General features: G+C 39.2%; 1 protein-coding gene across 8 annotated transcripts in view; it reads right to left on the bottom strand.

Annotated features, from left to right (window-relative positions):
- The window catches only part of LOC110495580 (ATP-dependent chromatin remodeler CHD2), a 38,776-nt gene that overhangs the window by 12,296 nt on the left and 2,695 nt on the right, over positions 1–23,785 (bottom strand). For 4 of the 8 annotated variants that reach the window (XR_016491023.1, XR_016491022.1, XM_090217190.1 and 1 more), the window contains exons 3-23: positions 23,650–23,709; positions 22,014–22,066; positions 17,127–17,238; positions 11,961–12,186; positions 11,657–11,743; positions 11,374–11,435; positions 5,196–5,297; positions 4,421–4,573; positions 4,176–4,309; positions 3,704–3,929; positions 3,504–3,604; positions 3,324–3,365; positions 3,035–3,216; positions 2,762–2,886; positions 2,358–2,574; positions 2,168–2,257; positions 1,812–2,002; positions 1,476–1,664; positions 1,183–1,342; positions 801–953; positions 55–126 (exon numbers count right to left, since the gene is read on the bottom strand). Coding sequence is in view for 4 of the 8 variants with exons in the window: in XM_090217190.1 (XP_090073316.1) it covers positions 55–126; positions 801–953; positions 1,183–1,342; positions 1,476–1,664; positions 1,812–2,002; positions 2,168–2,257; positions 2,358–2,574; positions 2,762–2,886; positions 3,035–3,216; positions 3,324–3,365; positions 3,504–3,604; positions 3,704–3,929; positions 4,176–4,309; positions 4,421–4,573; positions 5,196–5,297; positions 11,374–11,435; positions 11,657–11,743; positions 11,961–12,186; positions 17,127–17,185 (2,571 nt within the window). In the remaining 4 variants the exon portion in view is untranslated. Of the gene's footprint in view, positions 1–54; positions 127–800; positions 954–1,182; positions 1,343–1,475; positions 1,665–1,811; positions 2,003–2,167; positions 2,258–2,357; positions 2,575–2,761; positions 2,887–3,034; positions 3,217–3,323; positions 3,366–3,503; positions 3,605–3,703; positions 3,930–4,175; positions 4,310–4,420; positions 4,574–5,195; positions 5,298–11,373; positions 11,436–11,656; positions 11,744–11,960; positions 12,187–17,126; positions 17,239–17,579; positions 18,093–18,996; positions 19,304–22,013; positions 22,067–23,649; positions 23,710–23,785 lie in introns of those variants that run through there. The other 4 variants (XR_016491024.1, XM_090217193.1, XM_090217187.1 and 1 more) reach the window with 2 other exon arrangements.

Genomic DNA, 23,785 nt, shown 5'->3' on the forward strand with positions numbered 1-23,785 from the left:
ATCAACCCCTCCAATCTGCAACAGCTAAAACATCACATAGTTCCGATTACATACCTCAGAGCCTTCAGCATTAAAGTGGTCAAGTGCCTGTTTTCGTATTTCTCCCTTTATGGAACCGTCCAGGCGCTGAGAAGAGAGGGAAGGAGAGAGACCTCAAACCTTGGAACCTTGCCGAAACTCCCTCCGCCCTAAGTTGCCACTGATCAACGCTCAGCTATACATGCCATTATACGATCCATCAGGCAAGCAGCATATTGTCAAAGAGCAATACAGCAGTAAAGCTATGTCTACAGTGATTTAACCATGCTAAAGCCCAGCATGAAGACAGAAGGCACTCTGGCTTTGGGGACCAGCCAGTCCCCATCAAAAATAACTTGAGGATAAAAATAACTATATACACCATCAGTCTGCCAGTGCATGTATGCTGCAAAACTAACACGAGCCGGTTAACACCAGAGTTGACACCAACACTGCTCCAATATCTCAACAGCTCCTCTACTGTTAACGCCTTCACTAAGTAAATATAATAAATATGGAATAACAATTTTTTTATTTCACCTTTATTTAATCAGGTAGACTAGTTGAGAACAAATTCTCATTTGCAACTGCAACCTGGCCAAGATAAAGCATAGCAGTTTGACATATACAACAACACAGAGTTACACATGGAATAAACAAAACATAACGGAGATGTAAAAGAACTAACAAGGAGAAGTCATACTAAATACAAGAACAGGAGGAAGACTACTGAAGGTTTGGACCTACTGCCTTGCCATCCCCTGGGCTGTGTTATACCCTACCTGGAATGGGTAGCGCTTCAGGGCCAGGTACTCAGCCAGAATGTCCAACATCCGCACCATCTGGGAGAAGATGAGGACTCGGTTGCCCCTCTCCCGAAGTCTGGTCAGCAGCTTGTCTAGTAGCACCAGCTTCCCACTGCCCCTCACCAATGCCTGAGATTCACACAAGGTAAGAGGTCAAATCTGTTCTCCACCGCTAAACAAACCAATACATTAGCGTGGGTTGCATGGAATCATGCTATTTTAATCTATGTACTTCTCAAAATTCAAAACAGCAAAAACAGAGATAATAAGTTCACAGTCATATCATTTGCAAGGTAAAGACTAATTCACATAACACACCTTTTAATGCGTTGAGCTGAGCTCTTATTGCTGGTCCTACCTGCAGGTGCTCCTGTTGAGTGTCACACTCCTCCTCGGGCTGCCTGATGAGGAAACCATGGTTAGTGCACTTCTTCAGCTCCATGACGATGTTGAGGAAACCAGAGGAGCTGCCTCGGGTGCCTTTCTGCAAGGCTCTGAAGTTCCTGGTCAGAATCCACCTGAAACAATCACAAAACACATCACCAGTTAACTTCAATGACAAGGAGTAAGACCGTTTAGATACTGCTCAAATCATCTGTCCAGACTGGCAAACATTGATAAGAGAGAAAAGCTACATATGAGGGAACATACTTGTAGTACTGCTTCTGCACGGCAGACATGTCCACACGGAGGATCTGTTCTACCTTGGCAGGCAGGGATTTCTCCACATCCTTCTTGACACGCCTCAGGAGGAAGGGCTCAAGGACTTTGTGGAGGCTCTGGTAGCCATTGTCAGTCCCTTTACCATGGTCGCTTTCAAAATCTTCCCAATTCTCAAACCTTCAGGGGGGGGGGGGGGGGGGGGGGGAGTACAATTGGATTGGGATAAGATTACTGTAAATTAATATAAATGTACAGGCTGTTTTTCTCAAAGTCAGAATTTGCCAAAGTGTATCTGATGTATTTAATAATACAATAAGTACATACTTGTCAGGCATGAGGAAGTGCAGAAGGGACCACAGCTCTTTGAGAGAGTTCTGCAGTGGGGTCCCTGTGATTAGAAGTCTGTGGTTGGACCGGAACTCGATCAGGGTTTTGTACAACAGGGAGTCATCATTCTTCAGCCTGTGAGCTTCGTCCACACCCAGGAAGGCCCAGTTTATGTTCCCCAACACTGCCTATGGACAGATCACACCAATAGAGTCAACGGAGAGTTGCATTCAAAGAATTCACTTTTTATTTCCATAAAAATAAAAATGTGTACTATTTTGGCAAGTACAAATCCAAGCTCATTTCTAAACAAATCTGTATGAAAATACTTCCAAGCAATACTGATGCCTTACCTTGTCTTTCAGTAGAATTTCATACGTGGTTATAAGTGCATTGAACTTTATTCTCTTCGTCTGATGGCATACCCACTCATAGTCACGGATCTGTCCAAAACAAAAGCAAAGCATTGGGGAACATTTACTTTTGGTTGGGCACAAGATCAAACCGCTTCTTTAGAGTTCTGTAAAGAGCAGATTTCCATACCGATTTCCTGCTCATCACATCTCCCAGGTAGACCACCACGTTCATGTCGGGGGCCCAGGTGTCAAACTCTCTCTGCCAGGAGGTGAGGGTGGACAAGGGCACCACCACCAGAGAGGGCCCATACAGCTGGTGCTGGTGGAACAGGTAGGAAAGGAATGAGATGGTCTGGATGGTTTTCCCCAGACCCATCTCATCAGCCAGGATCACACTATTGCACCTGAAAAACACCGACCATGGAGTCTTAGTGTACATTTGTGTTTTTACAAAAATGACATTCAAACTATCTAAATGGCAGGTAATTGACAGTACACCTCAGTAAAGCATCAGTATAACCACTGAATGTGATGTTCCAAACCATAATAATCTGTTTCTCAATACAGCATTCCTCGTGACTTGACGTGTACCTGCACCAGGAGTGAGCCAGCCAGTTCAGTCCATCTAATTGGTAATCTCTCAGCTGCAGGTTCTCATCCCCAATGTACAATGGCTGGTTCTTCAGTGCAACAAATCTGGGCCTCTGTTTCAGCACCTGAAATTAGAGTAAGAAAATCACTGCACTGTTCTAAAATGACTATAGCTGTAGCGCTTGTGTTCTAGCTGATAGTCAACTTTAAATAAAACATTTGTGATAGGATACCATGTGCAATCCATCTAGTTAGGACACTTTCCTCACTTACTTTGCAGTCTTTGGAGGGGACTGTTTTGCTGGAGTTCCTGTTGGTGAAGCTGTCTATACATTGCTGGAACTTCTTCCCCAGCAGAGCTCCATCCTCCCAGCTGCACTCTGAATAGGGCAGGCCCATCCACTTACACAGGTACTCCGGCTCATTGGACGACGACGCATTCTTGTGGCTGTGAGCTGATACACAGTGAAAACAACATCTTTAGTTGAAGTGCTTTTCAGAATCAAAATGTGCTGAGTATGATAATGAAGATATGATAATGTTGAGGATATGAGGAACTTACAAGGGAAATCAGACGGTCCCTGTGTCTTCCCTATTTTAGTCGCTGAAAATAAATATTTTTGATAAACACAAGGTTAAGTCTTGTAATAATCACATTTTGTCAAACAAATCTAATTTAATTGTTGAACCATTGCTGCAAGTCAATGAAGACTAATTTCAAAAGGAGTTTAGTTTTTTTTACCAATGACTCTCTCCAAAATTTGGAACTGCTTATTTAAGTCAGTGGTTAGCTCTTGTTGGCAGTTGTAGTATTCTGAATCCTCAGGGGATGCTTTGTTCAACCTTTGGAAGACAATCAGTGTCAGTAAGTAACAGAACTCATCAACAGTGAAAGGTAAAACGTCAGTGGTGTGTAGCTATGTGTACAAAACAAACCCTCACCAAGCATTGAGTTCATTGTTTTTCTTCTTGAAGTTTTCTAGTTTCTTCAGTCCCTTGACCTTCTGTTGAGTGAGGGAGTCGATGCTCTCCCAGGTGTTGTGGATATAGGACCAGCCTTTCCACTTGATCAGGTAATGGGTCTCTCCTTCATCCTTCTCAGAGTCAAAGTCTGCTCCGGGGTCCCCGTTTTCCTCCACAGCATACTGGGTAGTGGAAGCCCCACAGGCTAAAATAGATACACGCACAAAATTCTGACATAAATATTTTCAATATCTGATTTTTATTCAGTTTAAATTCCTAACCAGGCAGCAGCCTCTAGTAAACATGTCTTGTCTATCAGGGTAATATCATCACCTCTTCTGTGAGCCACAATATTTTTTTCCTTCTCTTTCAACTCCTGCTGGCAATGTCTAACTAGATGGGTTAACACAATACAGGTGAGACAATAAGATACCACGTGAGGATACATCACCTCCTTTTTTGCCTGTTCTGGTGTCCATGATCTTCTCAATGGTCTCGCTGTCATCTTCCGGCTCCACCTCAGCTCCCTCCATCTCTATCAGGTCGTCAGAATCTGTCTCAAAGTCATTCAGGTCCTCCTTGTAACTGGAACAAACCAACACAACGCAGGTAATGCAAAGTAATGTGACAGAAGCATTGTGGAACAGCAATACTTTCCTTCATATTTCAGATTGAACTAGTGAAACAATGACATACCTGACTTTGGCCGCCACCCTTCGCCGGGTTTGTCTCTTTGGGGTATCTTCATCATCGTCATCATCATCTTCCTCCACAGATGACTCTTGTTTCCTGGTTTTCCTTCCCTTTGGAGGCTGCTGTTTTTTGACTGTAGATGATTTGGTCTGTGGTCTAAAATATTGAGTCAAATACACACATGAATCCCACTTCTAACCACTCTGCAAGACACCCTACTTACTAGTTTTTCCACTAACAGCTCTAGCTGACTATAATCCCTCCGAACAACCTGACTCACACCAATGGCCTTGAGACAGCTTCTAAACCTTCGACCTCAGCAATATGAATAATATTGGTGATAAGGTTACAGGTGAACGTCTTCATTAAATGCCTTTAGAGCACTAAGTGCTCAATTGGGGGAAATCATAAAGTCAACCCACAAAAGTGACACTGCAAAAACACTAATAAGACATCGTCCGATTGATGGGCCATGTAGCTGGTGTGTTAGCGAGCTTTCATCAGAACATCATTTTGGTTGACTTTGGGATTTTGACCAAGTATTTTTTCATCATTCTTCTGAGTCTAAATTCAAATATTCACAGCAACATAGAATAGTAGAATGCATAGCATAGCTGATACAACATTAAATGCTCAGTAATAAATACATAGAAAGTTTCACAATTATCAGATTTGAATTTACAGATTTCACATTTTGTTAGTGACTGAAGGCTAAAAAGAAGCCCAGTCAAAGTGTACAGATTAGCTGTCTGAAGACCAGACTTCACTACATCCTTACCTTCTAGCAGGAAGTCGTCTGGATCTAACTTTCTCTTCCTGCTCACTGTCTGCACTGCTGGCATCCTCCTCCTGCTCCGAGTCATCACTCTTCCAGGTATTTCTTACAACACAGAAATACCACAGGTTCACCCTTTGGGCTTATTATGGGTCTACACCTGGCTTAGGGTGATCTGGTTAGCCAGGTTTGATGACATATCTAAACAAACTAAAGTTCTGAAGACCACCTCAGTCTGGCTGGAACTCCTAATGACCCACTTTAGACGAGCACAAACGCATGAAAATAGAAAGGACACAATACTGACAGCACAGAAAATAATTTGGCAACATAATGACAAATACAAACACCACTGAATTGAACGATTTCCTGTTTCCTGGTTTTCCTTCCCTTTGGAGCCTGCTGTTTTTTGACTGTAGATGATTTGGTCTGTGGTCTAAAATATTGAGTCAAATACACACATGAATCCCACTTCTAACCACTCTGCAAGACACCCTACTTACTAGTTTTTCCACTAACAGCTCTAGCTGACTATAATCCCTCCTAACAACCTGAGACAGTACTGAGATTCATACTGCTCGTTCTGTGCATGATTTCCTGAAAGACAGGAATGTCAGTGTTCTGCAATGGCCAGCGAAGAGCCCGGATCTCAATCCCATTGAGCACATCTGGGACCTGTTGGATCGGCGGGTGAGGGCTGGAGCCATTCCCCCCAGAAATGTCCAGGAACTTGCAGGTGCCTTGATGGAAGAGTGAGGTAACATCTCACAGCAAGAACTGGAAAATCTGTTGCAGTCCATGAGGAGATGCACTGCAGTACTTAATGCAGCTGGTGGCCACACCAGATACTGACTAACTTTGATTTTGACTAGGGACACATTAGTCCATTTCTGTTAGTCACATGTCTGTGGAACTTGTTCAGTTCATGTCTCAGTTGTTGAATCTTGTTATGTTCATACAAATATTTACACATGTTAAGTTTGCTGAAATTAAATGCAGTTGACAGTGAGAGGACATTTATTTTTTTGCTGAGTTTATGAGCAGCGCGTGAGATTCAAGTTTGGGGAAGATAACTTTAACCATAAATTTGCACCTTTATAATAAAAGCATTACATGCATAATTGCATTTGCGGTCACTTTTGAGAATGGTGCTTTCCGCTAATGGAACAGTTGCGCTTATAGCTCAATACCATGTGTGCAATGCTGCGCTTATAATATGAAGAAATAGCCTAATAGTTTATCAACATTTTGAGTTAAATGTTCTGATCTGTTGCGTCAGCCAGATTGCATAAAACATGTTTTTTGATGCTAGTGGTTGTATTAAACTTGGGATATATTGTATCCCACAACTGTCCCAGATTGTTTAGAATATTTATTTCTCGCACAGAATGGGTCAACTTTTGTACTATAGGGGAATAGTAGATTGACATAGGCTAGTGCTTTTGCTGTTCCTTTGGCCTACTCATCTTGTTGGCTGACGAAAAGCAAATGTGAACAGTTCATCCAATATCTTCAATATGCACCTTGGAGTTGGATAAGGATATGTAGTCATAGCAGATAATATTCTAATCTTTGGTGACTTTAATATTCACATGGAAAAGTCAACAGACCCACTCCAAAAGGCTTTCGGAGCCATCATCGACTCAGTGGGTTTTGTCCTACATGTCTCTGGACCCACTCACTGTCACAGTCATTCGCTGGACCTAGTTTTGTCCCATGGAATAAATGTTGTGGATCTTAATGTTTTTCCTCATAACCCTGGACTATCGGACCACCATTTTATTACGTTTGCAATTGCAACAAATAATCTGCTCAGACCCCAACCAAGGAACATCAAAAGTCGTGCTACAAATTCACAGACAACACAAAGATTCCTTGATGTCCTTCCAGATTCCCTCTGTCTACCCAAGGACGCCAGAGGACAAAAATCAGTTAACCACCTAACTGAGGAACTCAATTTAATCTTGCGCAATACCCTAGATGCAGTTGCACCCCTAAAAACTAAAAACATTTCTCATAAGAAACTAGCTCCCTGGTACACAGAAAATACCCGAGCTCTGAAGCAAGCTTCCAGAAAATTGGAACGGAAATGGCGCCACACCAAACTGGAAGTCTTCCGACTAGCTTGGAAAGACAGTACCGTACAGTATCGAAGAGCCCTTACTGCTGCTCGATCATCCTATTTTTCTAACTTAATTGAGGAAAATAAGAACAATCCGAAATTCCTTTTTGATACTGTCGCAAAGCTAACTAAAAAGCAGCATTCCCCAAGAGAGGATGACTTTCACTTTAGCAGTGATAAATTCATGAACTTCTTTGAGGAAAAGATAATGATTATTAGAAAGCAAATTACAGACTCCTCTTTAAATCTGCGTATTCCTTCAAAGCTCAGTTGTCCTGAGTCTGCACAACTCTGCCAGGACCTAGGATCAAGAGAGACGCTCAAGTGTTTTAGTACTATATCTCTTGACACAATGATGAAAATAATCATGGCCTCTAAACCTTCAAGCTGCATACTGGACCCTATTCCAACTAAACTACTGAAAGAGCTGCTTCCTGTGCTTGGCCCGCCTATGTTGAACATAATAAACGGCTCTCTATCCACCGGATGTGTACCAAACTCACTAAAAGTGGCAGTAATAAAGCCTCTCTTGAAAAAGCCAAACCTTGACCCAGAAAATACAAAAAACTATCGGCCTATAGCAAATCTTCCATTCCTCTCAAAAAAAATTGAAAAACCTATTGCGCAGCAACTCACTGCCTTCCTGAAGACAAACAATGTATACGAAATGCTTCAGTCTGGTTTTAGACCCCATCATAGCACTGAGACGGCACTTGTGAAGGTGGTAAATGACATTTTAATGGCATCGGACCGAGGCTCTGCATCTGTCCTCGTGCTCCTAGACCTTAGTGCTGCTTTTGATACCATCGATCACCACATTCTTTTGGAGAGATTGGAAACCCAAATTGGTCTACACGGACAAGTTCTGGCCTGGTTTAGATCTTATCTGTCGGAAAGATATCAGTTTGTCTCTGTGAATGGTTTGTCCTCTGACAAATCAACTGTAAATTTCGGTGTTCCTCAAGGTTCCGTTTTAGGACCACTATTGTTTTCGCTATATATTTTACCTCTTGGGGATGTTATTCGAAAACATAATGTTAACTTTCACTGCTATGCGGATGACACACAGCTGTACATTTCAATGAAACATGGTGAAGCCCCAAAATTGCCCTTGCTAGAAGCATGTGTTTCAGACATAAGGAAGTGGATGGCTGCAAACGTTCTACTTTTAAACTCGGACAAAACAGAGATGCTTGTTCTAGGTCCCAAGAAACAAAGAGATCTTCTGTTGAATCTGACAATTAATCTTAATGGTTGTACAGTCGTCTCAAATAAAAATGTGAAGGACCTGAGCATTACTCTGGACCCTGATCTCGCTTTTGAAGAACATATCAAGACCATTTCAAGGACAGCTTTTTTCCATCTACGTAACATTGCAAAAATCAGAAACTTTCTGTCCAAAAATGATGCAGAAAAATTAATCCATGCTTTTGTCACTTCTAGGTTAGACTACTGCAATGCTCTACTTTTCGGCTACCCGGATAAAGCACTAAATAAACTTCAGTTAGTGCTAAATACGGCTGCTAGAATCCTGACTAGAACCCCAAAAAATTATCATATTACTCCAGTGCTAGCCTCTCTACACTGGCTTCCTGTCAAAGCAAGGGCTGATTTTAAGGTTTTACTGCTAACCTACAAAGCATTACATGGGCTTGCTCCTACCTATCTCTCTGATTTGGTCCACATACCTACACGTACGCTACGGTCAAAAGACGCAGGCCTCCTAATTGTCCCTAGAATTTCTAAGCAAACAGCTGGAGGCAGGGCTTTCTCCTATAGAGCTCCATTTTTATGGAACGGTCTGCCTACCCATGTCAGAGACGCAAACTCGGTCTCAACCTTTAAGTATTTACTGAAGACTCATCTCTTCAGTGGGTCATATGATTGAGTGTAATCTGGCCCAGGAGTGGGAGGGTGAACGGAAAGGCTCTGGAGCAACGAACCGCCTTTGCTGTCTCTGCCTGGCCGGTTCCCCTCTTTCCACTGGGATTCTCTGCCTCTAACCCTATTACAGGGGCTGAGTCACTGGCTTACTGGGGCTCTCTTATGCCGTCCCTGGAGGGGGTGCGTCACCTGAGTGGGTTGATTCACTGATGTGGTCATCCTGTCTGGATTGGCCCCCCCCCCCCTTGGGTTGTGCCGTGGCGGAGGTCTTTGTGGGCTATACTCAGCCTTGTCTCAGGATGGTAAGTTGGTGGTTGAAGATATCCCTCTAGTGGTGTGGGGGCTGTGCTTTGGCAAAGTGGGTGGGGTTATATCCTTCCTGTTTGGCCCTGTCCGGGGGTGTCCTTGGATGGGGCCACAGTGTCTCCTGACCCCTCCTGTCTCAGCCTCCAGTATTTATGCTGCAGTATTTTATGTGTCGGGGGCTAGGGTCAGTTTGTTATATCTGGAGTACTTCTCCTGTCCTATTCGGTGTCCTGTGTGAATCTAAGTGTGCGTTCTCTAATTCTTTCCTTCTCTCTTTCTGTCTCTCGGAGGACCTGAGCCCTAGGACCATGCCCCAGGACTACCTGACATGATGACTCCTTGCTGTCCCCAGTCCACCTGGCCGTGCTGCTGCTCCAGTTTCAACTGTTCTGCCTTATTATTATTATTCGACCATGCTGGTCATTTATGAACATTTGAACATCTTGGCCATGTTCTGTTATAATCTCCACCCAGCACAGCCAGAAGAGGACTGGCCACCCCACATAGCCTGGTTCCTCTAGGTTTCTTCCTAGGTTTTGGCCTTTCTAGGGAGTTTTTCCTAGCCACCGTGCTTCTACACCTGCATTGCTTGCTGTTTGGGGTTTTAGGCTGGGTTTCTGTACAGCACTTTGAGATATCAGCTGATGTACGAAGGGCTATATAAATAAATTTGATTTGCAGTTGTGTCCCCGATGTGTCTGTCTTAACTTGAGGCCTGTAAGAAAGACCCGATCACGTGACTGAAAGCTGTGTGATTGAGACACTTCAGATTGTGCAGCACACTCTGGTAGAAGGGCAGAACGCAGCACTCCAGGCCACAAAAGACAGATGTTTTTTAGGGTGCATTACGGCCACAAAGGGGATGCCAGCATGACATTTTACGCATTATCAAGAGCTTGTCAAATTGTGAATGCGAGACTGACAAATTATGTACAAGCTGAGCAAAAAAAACTAAGCAGAGCTCACGCCTTTCAAGTCTAGTCATGCAGCCTTACAATGTATTAAAACCCAAACATATAGCCCAATGTTAGTAGAACAACTAGTTACATTAATAAATTAAGCATATATGAGTACCCATTTCTTTGTTAACTGCTCAACACAGAATAGCCATGCACACTCCCTCAAATCGTTTGGAGAAAATGTATATTTTATTCAGCTTTGTTCAATTGTATTCTTCATACAATAAAATTATGCCACGGAATTATAAGCAAATCTTGTCTGCTAAATGAACTAGTGTAGCCCACAGCCATTTGGCATAGCTACATCAGGGCCTAACAAAGACAACTCAGAGTATGCTATTCTTTTCTTCTGAAATAAGACACCATTTTCTTCATATCATGCTTCTTTAGACCTGACTAAAATAATAACGGATTTAATGTGAACGTTTAGGCTATTTTACATGGATTTATTAGACTTTTTAAGATGGAAGCCAGGAGATGCTGTATGTGTTTATGTTAATTAATGGTCAATTACCATGAGACCGATAGTTATTTGCTTGACAATCACAAGCTGACAAAAATGTGACTGCCACAGTCCTAGATACTATACCTGTACATGATCAAACAACAATGTGAGTCAAGACTATAGCAGAGAGTCTAATTGGATGACAGCAAGTGTATTTTGGGATAGCCAGTAAGGCAAACATATGCTATAGACAACTGACCACTTCCAATTGCTTTTGACGATTAACCTACATCATGATTCAAATGATTTCTTGTGTTATTATAAATGGCATAACTTTGAGCAGCATTTGACACAATATAGTACATTTATCTCTTGACATGATAAGATTTTAGTTGATAAGAATAATCAAAATACCTTAGAAACTGAAATTAAAAGAAATAAACATCAAATAATCTCAATACTCACTCTTTCCTTTTTTGTCGTGTTGCTTTTCTTTTAGGACTTTCACCTTCTGAGTCACTGCTACCCTGCAAATGTGTTGAAATTGATTACATCTCAATGAGATATTAGGCTTTGCCGTTAGGGGTTGCAGCTACAGTGAATGAGACACCAATAAATCCACATCATATACACTAGATGGTGCAACTTCTGCATGTGCAAAACCCTTTGAGGAAAAACATATTTTTTTAGTGGAGTCGGGCTTTTAGTACATTAACATTTTCAGTATATTTCATGTTGCACTTCTTACCCCGGCTCCAATATTGAGACGAGCAGGTTCTTGCCTGCTGCGATTTGATCGCCTGACCCCATAGACATCTGGATGCTCTTCCCACATCTGGAATCAAAAACCAAATTGGATCACTGCGTCTTTGCCTCCACTTTCTCCTTGACATTTTCAGTCTCCATCTGAATTGAGGCATTACTCTCTTTCTAAAAATGCACAGTGTCCATGCATCAACGCTGTTGTGTAATATATTTGTTTCCAAAACTTCAAGGGCCTTTCAGCCCTACATAATACAACCAGTTTGGAGTACAGGCCCTGCTTTGTTTACCTTCTTTACATCTGCCAGATTGTCTCTCTTTTTAACTGGTGGTTTGTCGTTGACCTCTGCTGAGGCTTGCTGGGATTCACTCTGAGACCCAGACTGGCTCCCAGATTCAGAGGAACTGTTGGACTCTCCAGAGTGGTGCGATCTTCTCCTCTCCCTGCCCTGTTCACTCTCCGACTGACTCCCAGACTCCGACCCAGAGTGGTTTGATTCTTCAGAGGCCGAATTGCTATAGTATCAAAAATATGGAGTTTGTGTAAATAAAACATTCCTGTACTACTTATACTAAAAAAAAATGTAAAAAATGATATTCAGTTCTCTGGCAGAAGCTCTGATGGACATTCCAGCTGTGTAATGATCATGCTTATTAATCAGCATCTTGATATGCCACACCTGTCAGGTGGATGGATTACCTTGTCAAAGGAGAAATGTTCACTAACTAGATGTAAACAAATTTGTGCACAATTTGAGAAAAATAAGCTTTTTGTGTGTATGGAAAAATTGTGGGATTTTCTTTATTTAATCTCATGAAACATTGGACCAACACTTGTTGCACTAATATTTTTGTTCAGTATAGTATCACCCTTTTATAGTGGTGATTTTAATTTGGGAAGCTATACAATAACTTTCCTTTTCAATAAAAAGCCAATTTTATGAACAGTTTCTCTGACCTCCCACCTATTGTTAAACACTGATTTGGCTAAACAAATTAGCATCACTTTATTAATCCAATTGTACACAAGGTCTAATGGATTTTGACTCTCGCTTCATCCCAACCCCTATGAAAGACACACATACAGGTTGACGAGATCAGAGCAGGGGGCTGCCACACTGGGTACCCATGGAGCAGTTGTGGTGGGTTAAGTGCCTTGCTCAAGGGCACAGCAGCAGGCAATGGAATCTAGGTTTAGTATGTAGGACATGTTAACCTAGGCCAGGGGTATTCAACTATTACCCTACAAGATACAGAGCCTGCTGGTTGTCTGTTCAACCTGATAATTAACAGCACCCGCCTGGTGTCCAGGGTCTAAAATCAGTCCCTGATTAGAGGGGAACAATGAAAAAAACAGAGTGGAACCTGAGTTCGAGGTACAGAGTTGAGTTTGCGGGACCTTGGCCTATAACACAAAGTAGAAAAAGCTGCGGAATGTGTAACATGTTAAATAGAGTTCCTGTAGTACTGAAAAGACTACACACAACGCTAATTCCTTTAGTGGAGAGGAAACCGAAGACTCATAGCACCATAGTGTGCTCAGAGTAACTTTGTCATAACAAGCCCATTCTCTCCACCTCAAACCAATCCTCTTACACTGATCTTTAAAAATACTTAACCCCATGCAAGAGAACCTGCTGGAGGTCACCTAGAACAGTGGTTATCAATCTGGGGTGCATATTATTATTGTCATGCTGAAAGACCTTTCCACAATATTTAAAAAGTTTCCTAGACTAAAATTCTCTTTGCATTCATTCAATTCCTAAAATAGCCTACAAATCTTCACAAAAAACTATAACCTGTTGTAAAACAGTAGAGGGCGCCAAATAAGTCCTATGTTTGCCAATGCCACACGAGGGCTGCGATCAGCACGTTTTTACGGGACGTTCAATTTCAGAAATGGTGCTGTACTTTACGATCAGTTGAAAAACGGGGCGGGGTTGCGGTTTGGGGAACGCTGTCAGTATGGCCACTGCCCTTTAAAGACATCACTCATTGATTCAAGCCACACCTACCAAACGGGAGCAAACGTACCTCAAAAGTCTGTTCAAGACAGTTTTGGTAAACGTGTTGTTCAGTACAAACCGTTCAGCAAACGTTCAAGCGAACTGAACGCACCTCAGTACACAGGGCCGACAGTGACTCAACCAAACAACATGAAGCACCTACTGAGATTCTGTCAAACAACCAATTATAACATCTAGATCTGAAATAATATTCACCTCAAGAGCACATCACAACCTAGACAATTTGTCAATGCAAACATAATTTAACTAATGTATGTAAACAATGACAAAACCATGCCCTGATTCATTGAAAACACTCCACATTAGTGATCTAACCAAATATTCCATATTCATGCTGTACTTTAGCTTGAAAAAGTTACATGCAACTAAAAAAAGATTATTCAATTTAAATTTCATAACCAGAACAAATCAGAAAACCAGAACAAATCACTGCAACGTGTATTTATTTAACTGTAATTCTTACATCATAAACACAGCAAATTACACAAGGGAGTAAACCGGTCTATGCCCCACATTGCATTAGTTAAATTTGCCATGATGGAATGTGCAGTACCCTGAATAGACTATAGGGGGTACCTAATTCTAGATCAAATCCACAGTCAAGACGACCTTGAATGGTTCAGACATGGAGTCGGCTGCTAGAATAGAACGAAGGAAAACAATTTCTTCATTTGAAGCCATGCTTTAATACCATTGTTTAGTCACTTATGATACATAATTTCTGTAGTTTAATACAATTAATAACTACAGGGTAAATTAGGAAAGCCTATAATTAATATTATATATCTTATTAATAATGAAATGTTTATATAAACATTCAGATAAGAAAAAAGGGGGGAAGGATTTGAATAAGCTCTTATTGTGATATCAAAAGGTATTGGATTGTGATATTAAAAAGGTATTGTAATGTATCCACCACTCAGTCACCCAGCAACAAATGCTCAAACCCCTTCCTCTAGTGAGAATGTAGCTGCTGCTGACTAAGCAAGCGCATGAGTGGGTGACTCCCTCCATTTAGTTAGGTCAGACATGGGCGGGACAAAAAATGTAACTGAACTACTACAGGCTGGTGGGTTGCTAGGTGAGGAATGAGCCAATCCCAGCTCAAAAGACAAGCCCCTGACCTTTGAAACACTTCCTGTTCCAGTTCCTGTAGTTCTGAGCATACAGTTCTAATGCAGAAAGTCAGTCTATGCAGCACAAAGCAAGAGCCATTTTGTGACTTAAGAGTGGACTCCACTTCATGCAACACATTTTAAAAGAACATTTAATAGTGATCTGCTCTCACAGCGCATCTTGCTTCTATGTGCTTGAAAATAATCTTCTATCAGGACAAGAGCAGTCAAAAGTGTGGTAGATTAGGATTTTTTAGGACAGACTAACTGTGCATGTTACTAAAATGGCTGCCAACAGGACAGCAAAGGCACTTGCACAGCATTTCTTGGTTGACAGCATGCCTTCATGTCATGTTTTTCTGACCCATTATCAATTACATTCAGGACTAGGGGCAGTTAGCTGAAAAGTTTGCATTTGACAAAATCTATAACAAATGCAATGCTTATCTCTTGAGCAACCCAACCAGGCCTGTAGTTGAAGCATTCATGAAAGCCTATGGTTGTAGTAGATGTCAGTGACATCTGACAAGTTACAAAAACTGGCCCAAATGTCAAAATATAGACCATGTAATAGATGACAAATATGAGGTTGGCCCTATTAGGCTTTAATTATGATATGCAGTCACCAATTAATTATACATTGGCCTACACATGACATTAGTAACTTCCATGACTTAAGTCTAAAACTATCATTGGTAGGCCAGAGGTGTGAGCAATGTGCACTTACCATCCCCCAGAGTATGAAATTATTTAAATATAATGGAAAACTATATTGTCAAATCTCATGTTAAACTCAAGACTACCATTAGATTATGCAAGCAAGAATGATTATTTGATTATTTATGATTTATTTATCTCCCACATGGCATCAAAATAAACTGAGCACATGAGGTCCTTTAAGAAGATTTTATTGATGATGAAATTACATTGTTTTGTGTGCCTTCTGTTTCCAACACAGAGCTAATACATTTCAAACATTTGAATCCCAACTTTAGATTATACCTTTATCTGTAAAATAAAATAAATTCTTAAGTCCGTGAGACCATGAAAACATCTGCCATACATGATGTTTACCATCTTGGCACATAGCTTCTGATACCATGGAACAGCTATTAGCCTATGAGGAACTCAATCACCAACACAGTTGATGTTGTACAAACTTCAAAACTAGTGCACAAGCACAGCTGAATTAAAAGGGTTATTGAGCTGTCCTATAAAATCTAAAATGTAGTTGGAGCATTACCACATAGTTGAAATTCTATTCATAGTCAACATAAATAAATTAGTGAACACCTAAGGTGTGCAAAATTCAACATGTCAATGGTTAGTCAGATGTGTGCATGTGATGATCCCTTCAGAAAAATAGAGATTCATTGATGCCAATAATAATCCTGAATCAAATGGAAAAAGGCATCAATAACATTATTTCCCCATATAAGTTAACGTGAATACATACTTTCAGTATAAACCTAATTGAATAACTATTTGAAATGGCTATACATAACAAACATGTTGCAAAAGTGAAATAAAACATTAAATGTACAAGAGGACTGACTATCAGTGAAACTAATATTGAGCTTCCCTTTCTTGCTGAGAAACACATGAAGTTCTGAGAACAAGATATCCAGGAGGTAAATAGATCAACAGGCCAAATAGAAACTAAAATATTGTGAACATTCTTTCAAGAGTGATTGTATGGCCTACTATACATTAAACAGTTCTCATTAAAACACAATAGTTTATGATTCAGGCTACCAAAATGTCTAAGTTAACATTTGTTTTAGTGGTCAACTGTTTTAAATGAAGACAAAGGTGTCTTTAAAACTGCATAACGTTAGTTGTCTATGCAGATGAAACAAATGATAATGCGCATTAGATATTAATTTGAATATTCCCCTCAGCCCCATATGTTAACATTAGTAAATTAGAGGTTTCAAAATGTTTAAAAAAGAATAAGCATTGTATGTTCAAATGGTGCAATGCAGTATCGACTAATAAGACAAGGTCATATTACAATGTAACGATAGAACAACACATATTGACATCATGCATTTGTTCTTGGGGAAGCCATAAACTTCTAGTTTGTATACATGTGGGTAAAGATGTAATTCAAAGAGCCTGAAAGTTCAGTATTTAGTGTAACAAATGCTAAGAAAAATTAGGGTGTGGCTATTAAAAACCAAGGTCATTGATTTGAAACTGGTACAAATCGGGACAACTTAAGTAGCAAATATGTTCACAGGTGATCAACCATGCTTGTCAAGGTAAACAATCAAGACAGATGTCAAAAAAGTGAAAATATAGAAGATCGTACCTTGATGCGTTGCTTTGAGTCGAACCTTCATCTTCTTGCTTTTTATTCTTATTCTTCATCGTCGTTTTATCTTGAAAACGTTTGATTTGATGATCTTATGTCCTGGTATTGACTGTCAAAAGTTAGAGGGATGGACCATTATAAAACTCCCATAAGATTGTTTTTGCTCAGAGGACAGTAAAAACCTTCACGTTATGAAATAAGCCATCAGCATTGTGTCTGACGTTTAAAACTGGCATTATTTATATTAATATTTACATTATCGATTAATAAATGACAACTGATGACATCCTGTGATAAAAAAAAAGCCAAGTGTTGAGTGTATTTCAATTAGATTCACCGATCGAGCCACATGCACAAATTCTAACTGCGTCACCAAACAAAGGACGCCTAAACTGTGATAAATGAAAAAAACAATCGATTGTAGGTAGGTATAATAAAACGTCAACATACCTATTCCATGTACAGGAAGGTATAATGAAGTTAGATTCACATCCGCAAAAGCAGACTTTAATACTTATGACATTAAAATTAAAATAAATGCCATTTAAAAAGGTTGAATGAAAATAAACAGGCACAAAAAAACTAAATGTTGATAATAGGATAATGAAACCTCACAAAAGTGATACTGAGACGAAATGCTAGAGCTCTTCACAGAGCACACTAAAAATGGAGGGGCGCCATGGCTGCCAAACCTAGGCAGAGAAAACAACGACTCGCGCATACACGCTGCAAAACGGATCTACACGACGAAAAACGCATTAAATACCGCAGAAAACCTAATTCACTGTTCACTATAGTAACACGTTTTCTTTTAAGTAAAACAAATATTAATAGCGCGTCATATTCGAGCTTGATTTCATGAAAAAGAAAAGGTCTGACGAAAGCTCAGTTAATTGTTCCCTTTCCCAAGGCTCATCCGCCATCTAGGGCTCCTTCCTAGCTCTGAAAGCTTTGCCTTTGATTGACGTTATTTCCATTTACCCCACACTCAGGTGATGTCCAAAAGTCCCACCCCCTTAATTTTGTATAAAAACGGCAAAACTATATTACATTTTTATATTTTTTTAAATTTAGTTTATTCACTTCAAGAGGATATCATTTGACAAAGTTAGACACATATTGAAACAAAGATGGGTTTAAAGTTGAACAATAATATTTAAAACACTGAGACCCATCACTTCCTGTTCAGACAGGAAATAAGACTTCAGGAGCCATTTTAGACGCAAAGAACCTTGGACACCATTTCAGTTCTTGCCAAAAGCTCAACTCTTTGTATTATGTAGAGCTGCAGTGTATAACTTTTATTGGTTTAATTAATAGTCTGGATTAGCCAGCCACTTCACCATGGACTGCAATAATCACAATAAGCCATACGCTTTAACTTGACTTCAGTATAAAAAAAAAACTAATTACGCAAATCAGATTTTGTGGACAGAAGTCCTACCTAGAGTGTATAAATGGTACCCAAAGTGTATGATGTAATTAACTTGAAAGGAAATTATCCCACCAGGGATGTAGTGGTACACAAAGGTAAATTGCTAAGCAATGCTCGAGATGGAGACAAGTAAACGTAAACACTTCAGCAAAAAACTTTAGCGTAATAGGTGTGAAGATTCCAAAAATAAAAAGTTGCGTAAACTGTGTTACTTGCGTTTACCTTCGACTACATCCCTCAATCCTACGTAAAGGTAGTAATAACTAGCTAGCACTATTTATGTAATTTTAAATTGTATCCCTTCCACTGACTGGATGCATTAAGAATCCCCAGAAAATACCAGTTTGTATTTAGAATTTTCACATTTAGAAAATAGACAATATAGTCTGGTAACAATCTTGAGTAGCATATTGACCAATGAAAGAGTCAGAATAGTGAAAACACATTGTTTTATTTAATATAAATAACAGCGCATTAGGAAATCACAGAAGTAGAAAAGTACTCTAATTGAATGCAGTAAAAGCAACTATTACAATAGCCTATTCAAACAACCGAGTCCAAAGAATCCCCAGCACAAGAGTCCATGTGAAAGTTTAAGTAATTCCAATTGACACAGTCAAATAAAATCCAGAAAAATCCAAGCAGTCAGCTTTTCAAAAATCCAATTAGCTCCCAAATCCCAGTCGCCATCTTGATGACAAAGCAGTTGTCTCCACTTCAATGTCCAGTAGAATTGGGTCTTTAATGGAATTAAGAAAAAAATGAAATGAGTAAAAATATATATATATTTTACATTTAATTAATAATGAACTATTGTCCAAACCCATCAGGTTAATTTTTTTGGGGCCAAAATAGCATCAATAACTCCACAAAAGATTCCAATTCTGAATAGCTAGCTAAAAGTCAAGTTGGTAATGAAACCCAGAAGTTTAAAATGTCTGTACATTACTGCAGTATACGGTAACAAATATCGCAATTCGAATCAATAAAAAAAACATTATAATAATACAAATATATCTAAGAGCATTAAGGGCTGAATCCTTGCTCCCCATACATATAACATGTCATTTGCAAACAGATTGGACAAAATATAAATATTTCAGAATTCTGACCTATTTGCCCAAATGGCATTGTGTGCCTTTTTTAATCGCTTTTAAAACACCAACAGAAATGCTCATGCTTTTCAAACATGAACCGAAGACAATGAAGTGAATAAATATATGGAATACTAAAAGTAATGCAAGTGTTCTAGTATGAACCTCAAAACTATCTGAACTGGGAAAGTCGGGAGTACAACAACTATTTCCTACGTGGGAGCTTGTTGTGATCGGTTTTGGATGTCGGAAACTCGTAATTATGGCGATTCAGTGAGCTTTATAGTAGTATCCCAATCCTGAGTTTCCGATAATTCCGAGAGCACATGAACGTAGCATTATGCAATAGCAACCATTCAACACATTTTAGAGTTGAACAATTGGAAACAAAAGACAAAACAGGAAATACAACAAAATTGCATGCACAAGTAAAAGCTAAGCAAATGGAATGTTCTAACACATCTGTTAATTGAAACTATTGACCGTTCACTATAACTTATATTTGAATGTGGATCATGTAAATTTGTTATTTCTCAAAATTATCAGAAAAACAAATTATGCCATGGTTTGTGATCTACTTCTGGAATTGCACCATGTTCTTTAGATGTTACCAATTTATTTGATAACATTAACTTGATACGGTTTATTATTATTTTGCTGTCAGGCTAGGCAAAACTACTTAAACTGTCCATTAGGGGGCCCACCAGAATCACATTGAGTACACGTTGGCATGAGTTAATCTCATAATCTTGCAAAATTTCTTTTCCAACACTTTTGGACAACTGACATTGCTGAACCATTACAGTTGTATCTAAACTATTGCAGCTTGATTTGTAAACAAAACACAAAACTACAAAAATAGTAATCATGCATGAGCTAAACTGCACAAAATATGCTAAATGTGCTTCCTCTGCATGCACCCTGCCTCCAAAATTTCCAAACATGACCAGCAGAGATTCAACAAGGAAGAGATAAAATCTACATGTGGAATGAGAATAAAACCATATTTTTCTCAAAATGGATTACACATTCATATGAACCAATTGCAAACAGCAATAGCAATTACAAACAAGGGGCAGGTTCAGACCCAAGATGTCAGTTCTTGACCAGCAGGTGACAACAAAGTTAGTTTTTGGAGGATCCTGCCAAGAAAACTGAGTTTCCGTTGAATATTTAGTTTGACATTATCATTCAGTGGACAGTAGGGCCATGCACAGAAATCCATTAGTAGATGTGGGTTGGGTCTAATTAATACAGGGTTAGTCCCCGTTTCATATTTTACCAAAGAAAAGAGACTGGATTTTTATTTTTTATTTAACTAGGCAAGTCAGTTAAGACCAAATTCTTATTTACAATGACGGCCTACCGGGGAACAGTGCCACTGATCTGCCTTTTCAGGGGCAGAATGACAGATTTTTACCTTGAAAGCTCAGGGATTCGATCCAGCAACTTTTTGTTACTGGCCCAATACTCTAACCACTAGGCTACCTGCCGCCCCAAATGTATCACAGAAGACAGTGTGGCCTAAGTATAACAGTTTCACTATTTTCTAACATTGTTGGAAAAGTCAAACATAATGGTAGTAGTATCTAGGTTACTTTATTATACCAGATGAGACAATAAGAGTACTATAGAATAATAGTCTATGCATTGTCAGAATACACTGACCTTACCATAGAGATGAAGTGAAAAATCTTTTGTTAAAAGAAAAAGAGACTAAAGGATAGATTTGGGCAGTTGTGAATAATCATAGTACATGATGGGCTGGCATATGTCACAGGCATGAAAATAATCCAGGAATATTTGAAAGATGGAGGAACTCTTAAAGAAGCTATCAAGAATGAATGGAAACTTTCAGCTACCAGGGAAAATATGCTGCTTCTAGGGGGAGTATGGGCATATTTTATGCAAATGTTTTTTTTAAAGGGGAGGAGTCTGTCTTGAATTATTGTGATATGATAAAATGCCCTTGTACAAGGCTTCTTATACCAAAAGGGAGAGATGAGCAACTTTAAACTGATTTAGCTAAAGTGTTCTAACTTTTACCGGAATACACATCTTTCAATAATACTGGAAGATGATGTACAATTCCATGGTGGTAGATCTCTGTTGATCTCAATTGGTTACAATCCTTGCTCTAAATTATATATAACTGGGAACCCTACTACCATTACCAATAAATAGACCTACCTCTGGATTGTTATTTGCGCTAAAGATCACAACCTTTACTTCAATATTATGCAACAGAGGTAAAAATGTTTAAGAAATCGATTTAGTACAGTATTGAAAGTGTTATAGCAGATATTTGAAGAAACATTCCATTTGTTACAGCACAGATCAAAAGACATGACTTACACATAGCTGTCTTCTTATTTCATTGGGAGGGAATGACAGTTCAGGCCTTGATTCTGTTAGGGATAAGAAGTGAAATTAGGTGACCAACAAATACAACAGACCATGAGTTGTGGTCAACTCTGGAATTAATTCAAAATCTAGCTTGGATTAAGTCAATGCAAACCAAAGATATGTTCCCCAAAATGTCACCTCAGGTTTCTTGGAGCTATGCTGTATACTCCGGTCAAGCAGTGTCAGCTAGCAAAAAAATATTGGTTTCCAACTTTTTATTATTTTACATTTAGATGACTCGCCAAGATGAAATTACTAAATTCTGCAACCCCAGTTTACAAGTTATGACATATTACTTTTCACATTTTGAAACAATTTAAAGATGGTCAAAATATATGAATTTTGTGTATTATCAATAATTATGATAAACATGTATTGTTATGAACAGAATACTAAAATGGCATCTTCTTGATTGTTAATGTAGCTAATTTGACCATCTGTCAACATTAGCAAGCTAGCTACTTTTTATAGCAATTTTAGCTAGCTTATTTGCTAGCATCTTAGTATAAAACTTACTACATAAACTCATCTCATTCATCCCGACTTCTAAAGAACATCAGGCTTAAGTCATATAGCAACTTCAAAAACTTGTAAATACTAGTTTCCAAGGAGCACTTGAACGGAGACTTTCATGATCATTCGTTTTAGGCTTAGGCATGATTGAGTTGAGCCAGATGAATAGGCATATTTTAAAAATACCTGTAATCTGCTGTGTTCTTTAATTGTCTGAGATCATACATTTACCCATTACCTAGCTAGCTATTTTCCCCTTCTGATGTATGGATGTCAGTTACAGTTCTCCCCAAAAGGATAAACAGCACATTTTGCAAGCACTTAACAGAAACCTTGTGCACTGCAATGTAACCATATGCATCCTGAATCAAATTTCGAAAATAAGTCACAAATGGCAAACGTAACAGGAACACTCTCAGCTTTGAAGCAACATCATGTTAGCACCACGAGCTAAACGTAAGTGAATTATGTTGCCCCCTTGTGGCCACAACGAGCATAACAGTGCCGGCAAGTGTTCACTTATACGTAAAACATTTTGGGGACAAATCATATCAACTCTTTCTTGTTATATTGTCACGATACCATTATAAGGAAGTAACAAAGCAAAGGAAATAAAACATGAAGCAGACTACATTTCTTGAGGAAAATGACTGACGCCACCCAGAGTCGCATTAGTTTATTTTGCAAGCTATAGAACACAATATTTGTCAAAAGTAGGTTAAGGAGCTTAGAGTTAAGTCTGCTTTGTGTTTTCATTTTTGCCAAGGAAAATCTGGTATTGTAGTATCGAGATACTGGTATCGTGACTACTTTCTTGTGTTTATTTTGTTCTTCTTTCAAATATTGAACGGGCTCAGACTAATGCCAAGTGTGTACATAATGCAAATGTTTTGTTACAATGTACTAGTTTTAGGATACAAGGTTTATTAAACACTTCCATATCATCTTTCACATTAAACATTTTATTTCCCTTAATGTTATTGTGTGTCATGCATTTAATGTTAAATGTGTCATGCAGTCAGGTTTTATTATCTGCTCAGTCTTTAATTAAAAGGAAACATTTTATACTTACAAGTCTTGGTCATTCCAATCCCCCTAGTCATAAATATGGTCGACCATCCGGATGACAAACCTTCAAAAATACAAATACAAAAGTGAAAACAGGCCAACCTATTGGTAAGTCTTATATGACAGTAAGGAGAATAATA

The sequence above is a fragment of the Oncorhynchus mykiss genome, chromosome 2 (genome assembly GCF_057628025.1).
Source record: "Oncorhynchus mykiss isolate SJ-2025 chromosome 2, ASM5762802v1, whole genome shotgun sequence".
NCBI classification, from domain to species: domain Eukaryota; kingdom Metazoa; phylum Chordata; class Actinopteri; order Salmoniformes; family Salmonidae; genus Oncorhynchus; species Oncorhynchus mykiss.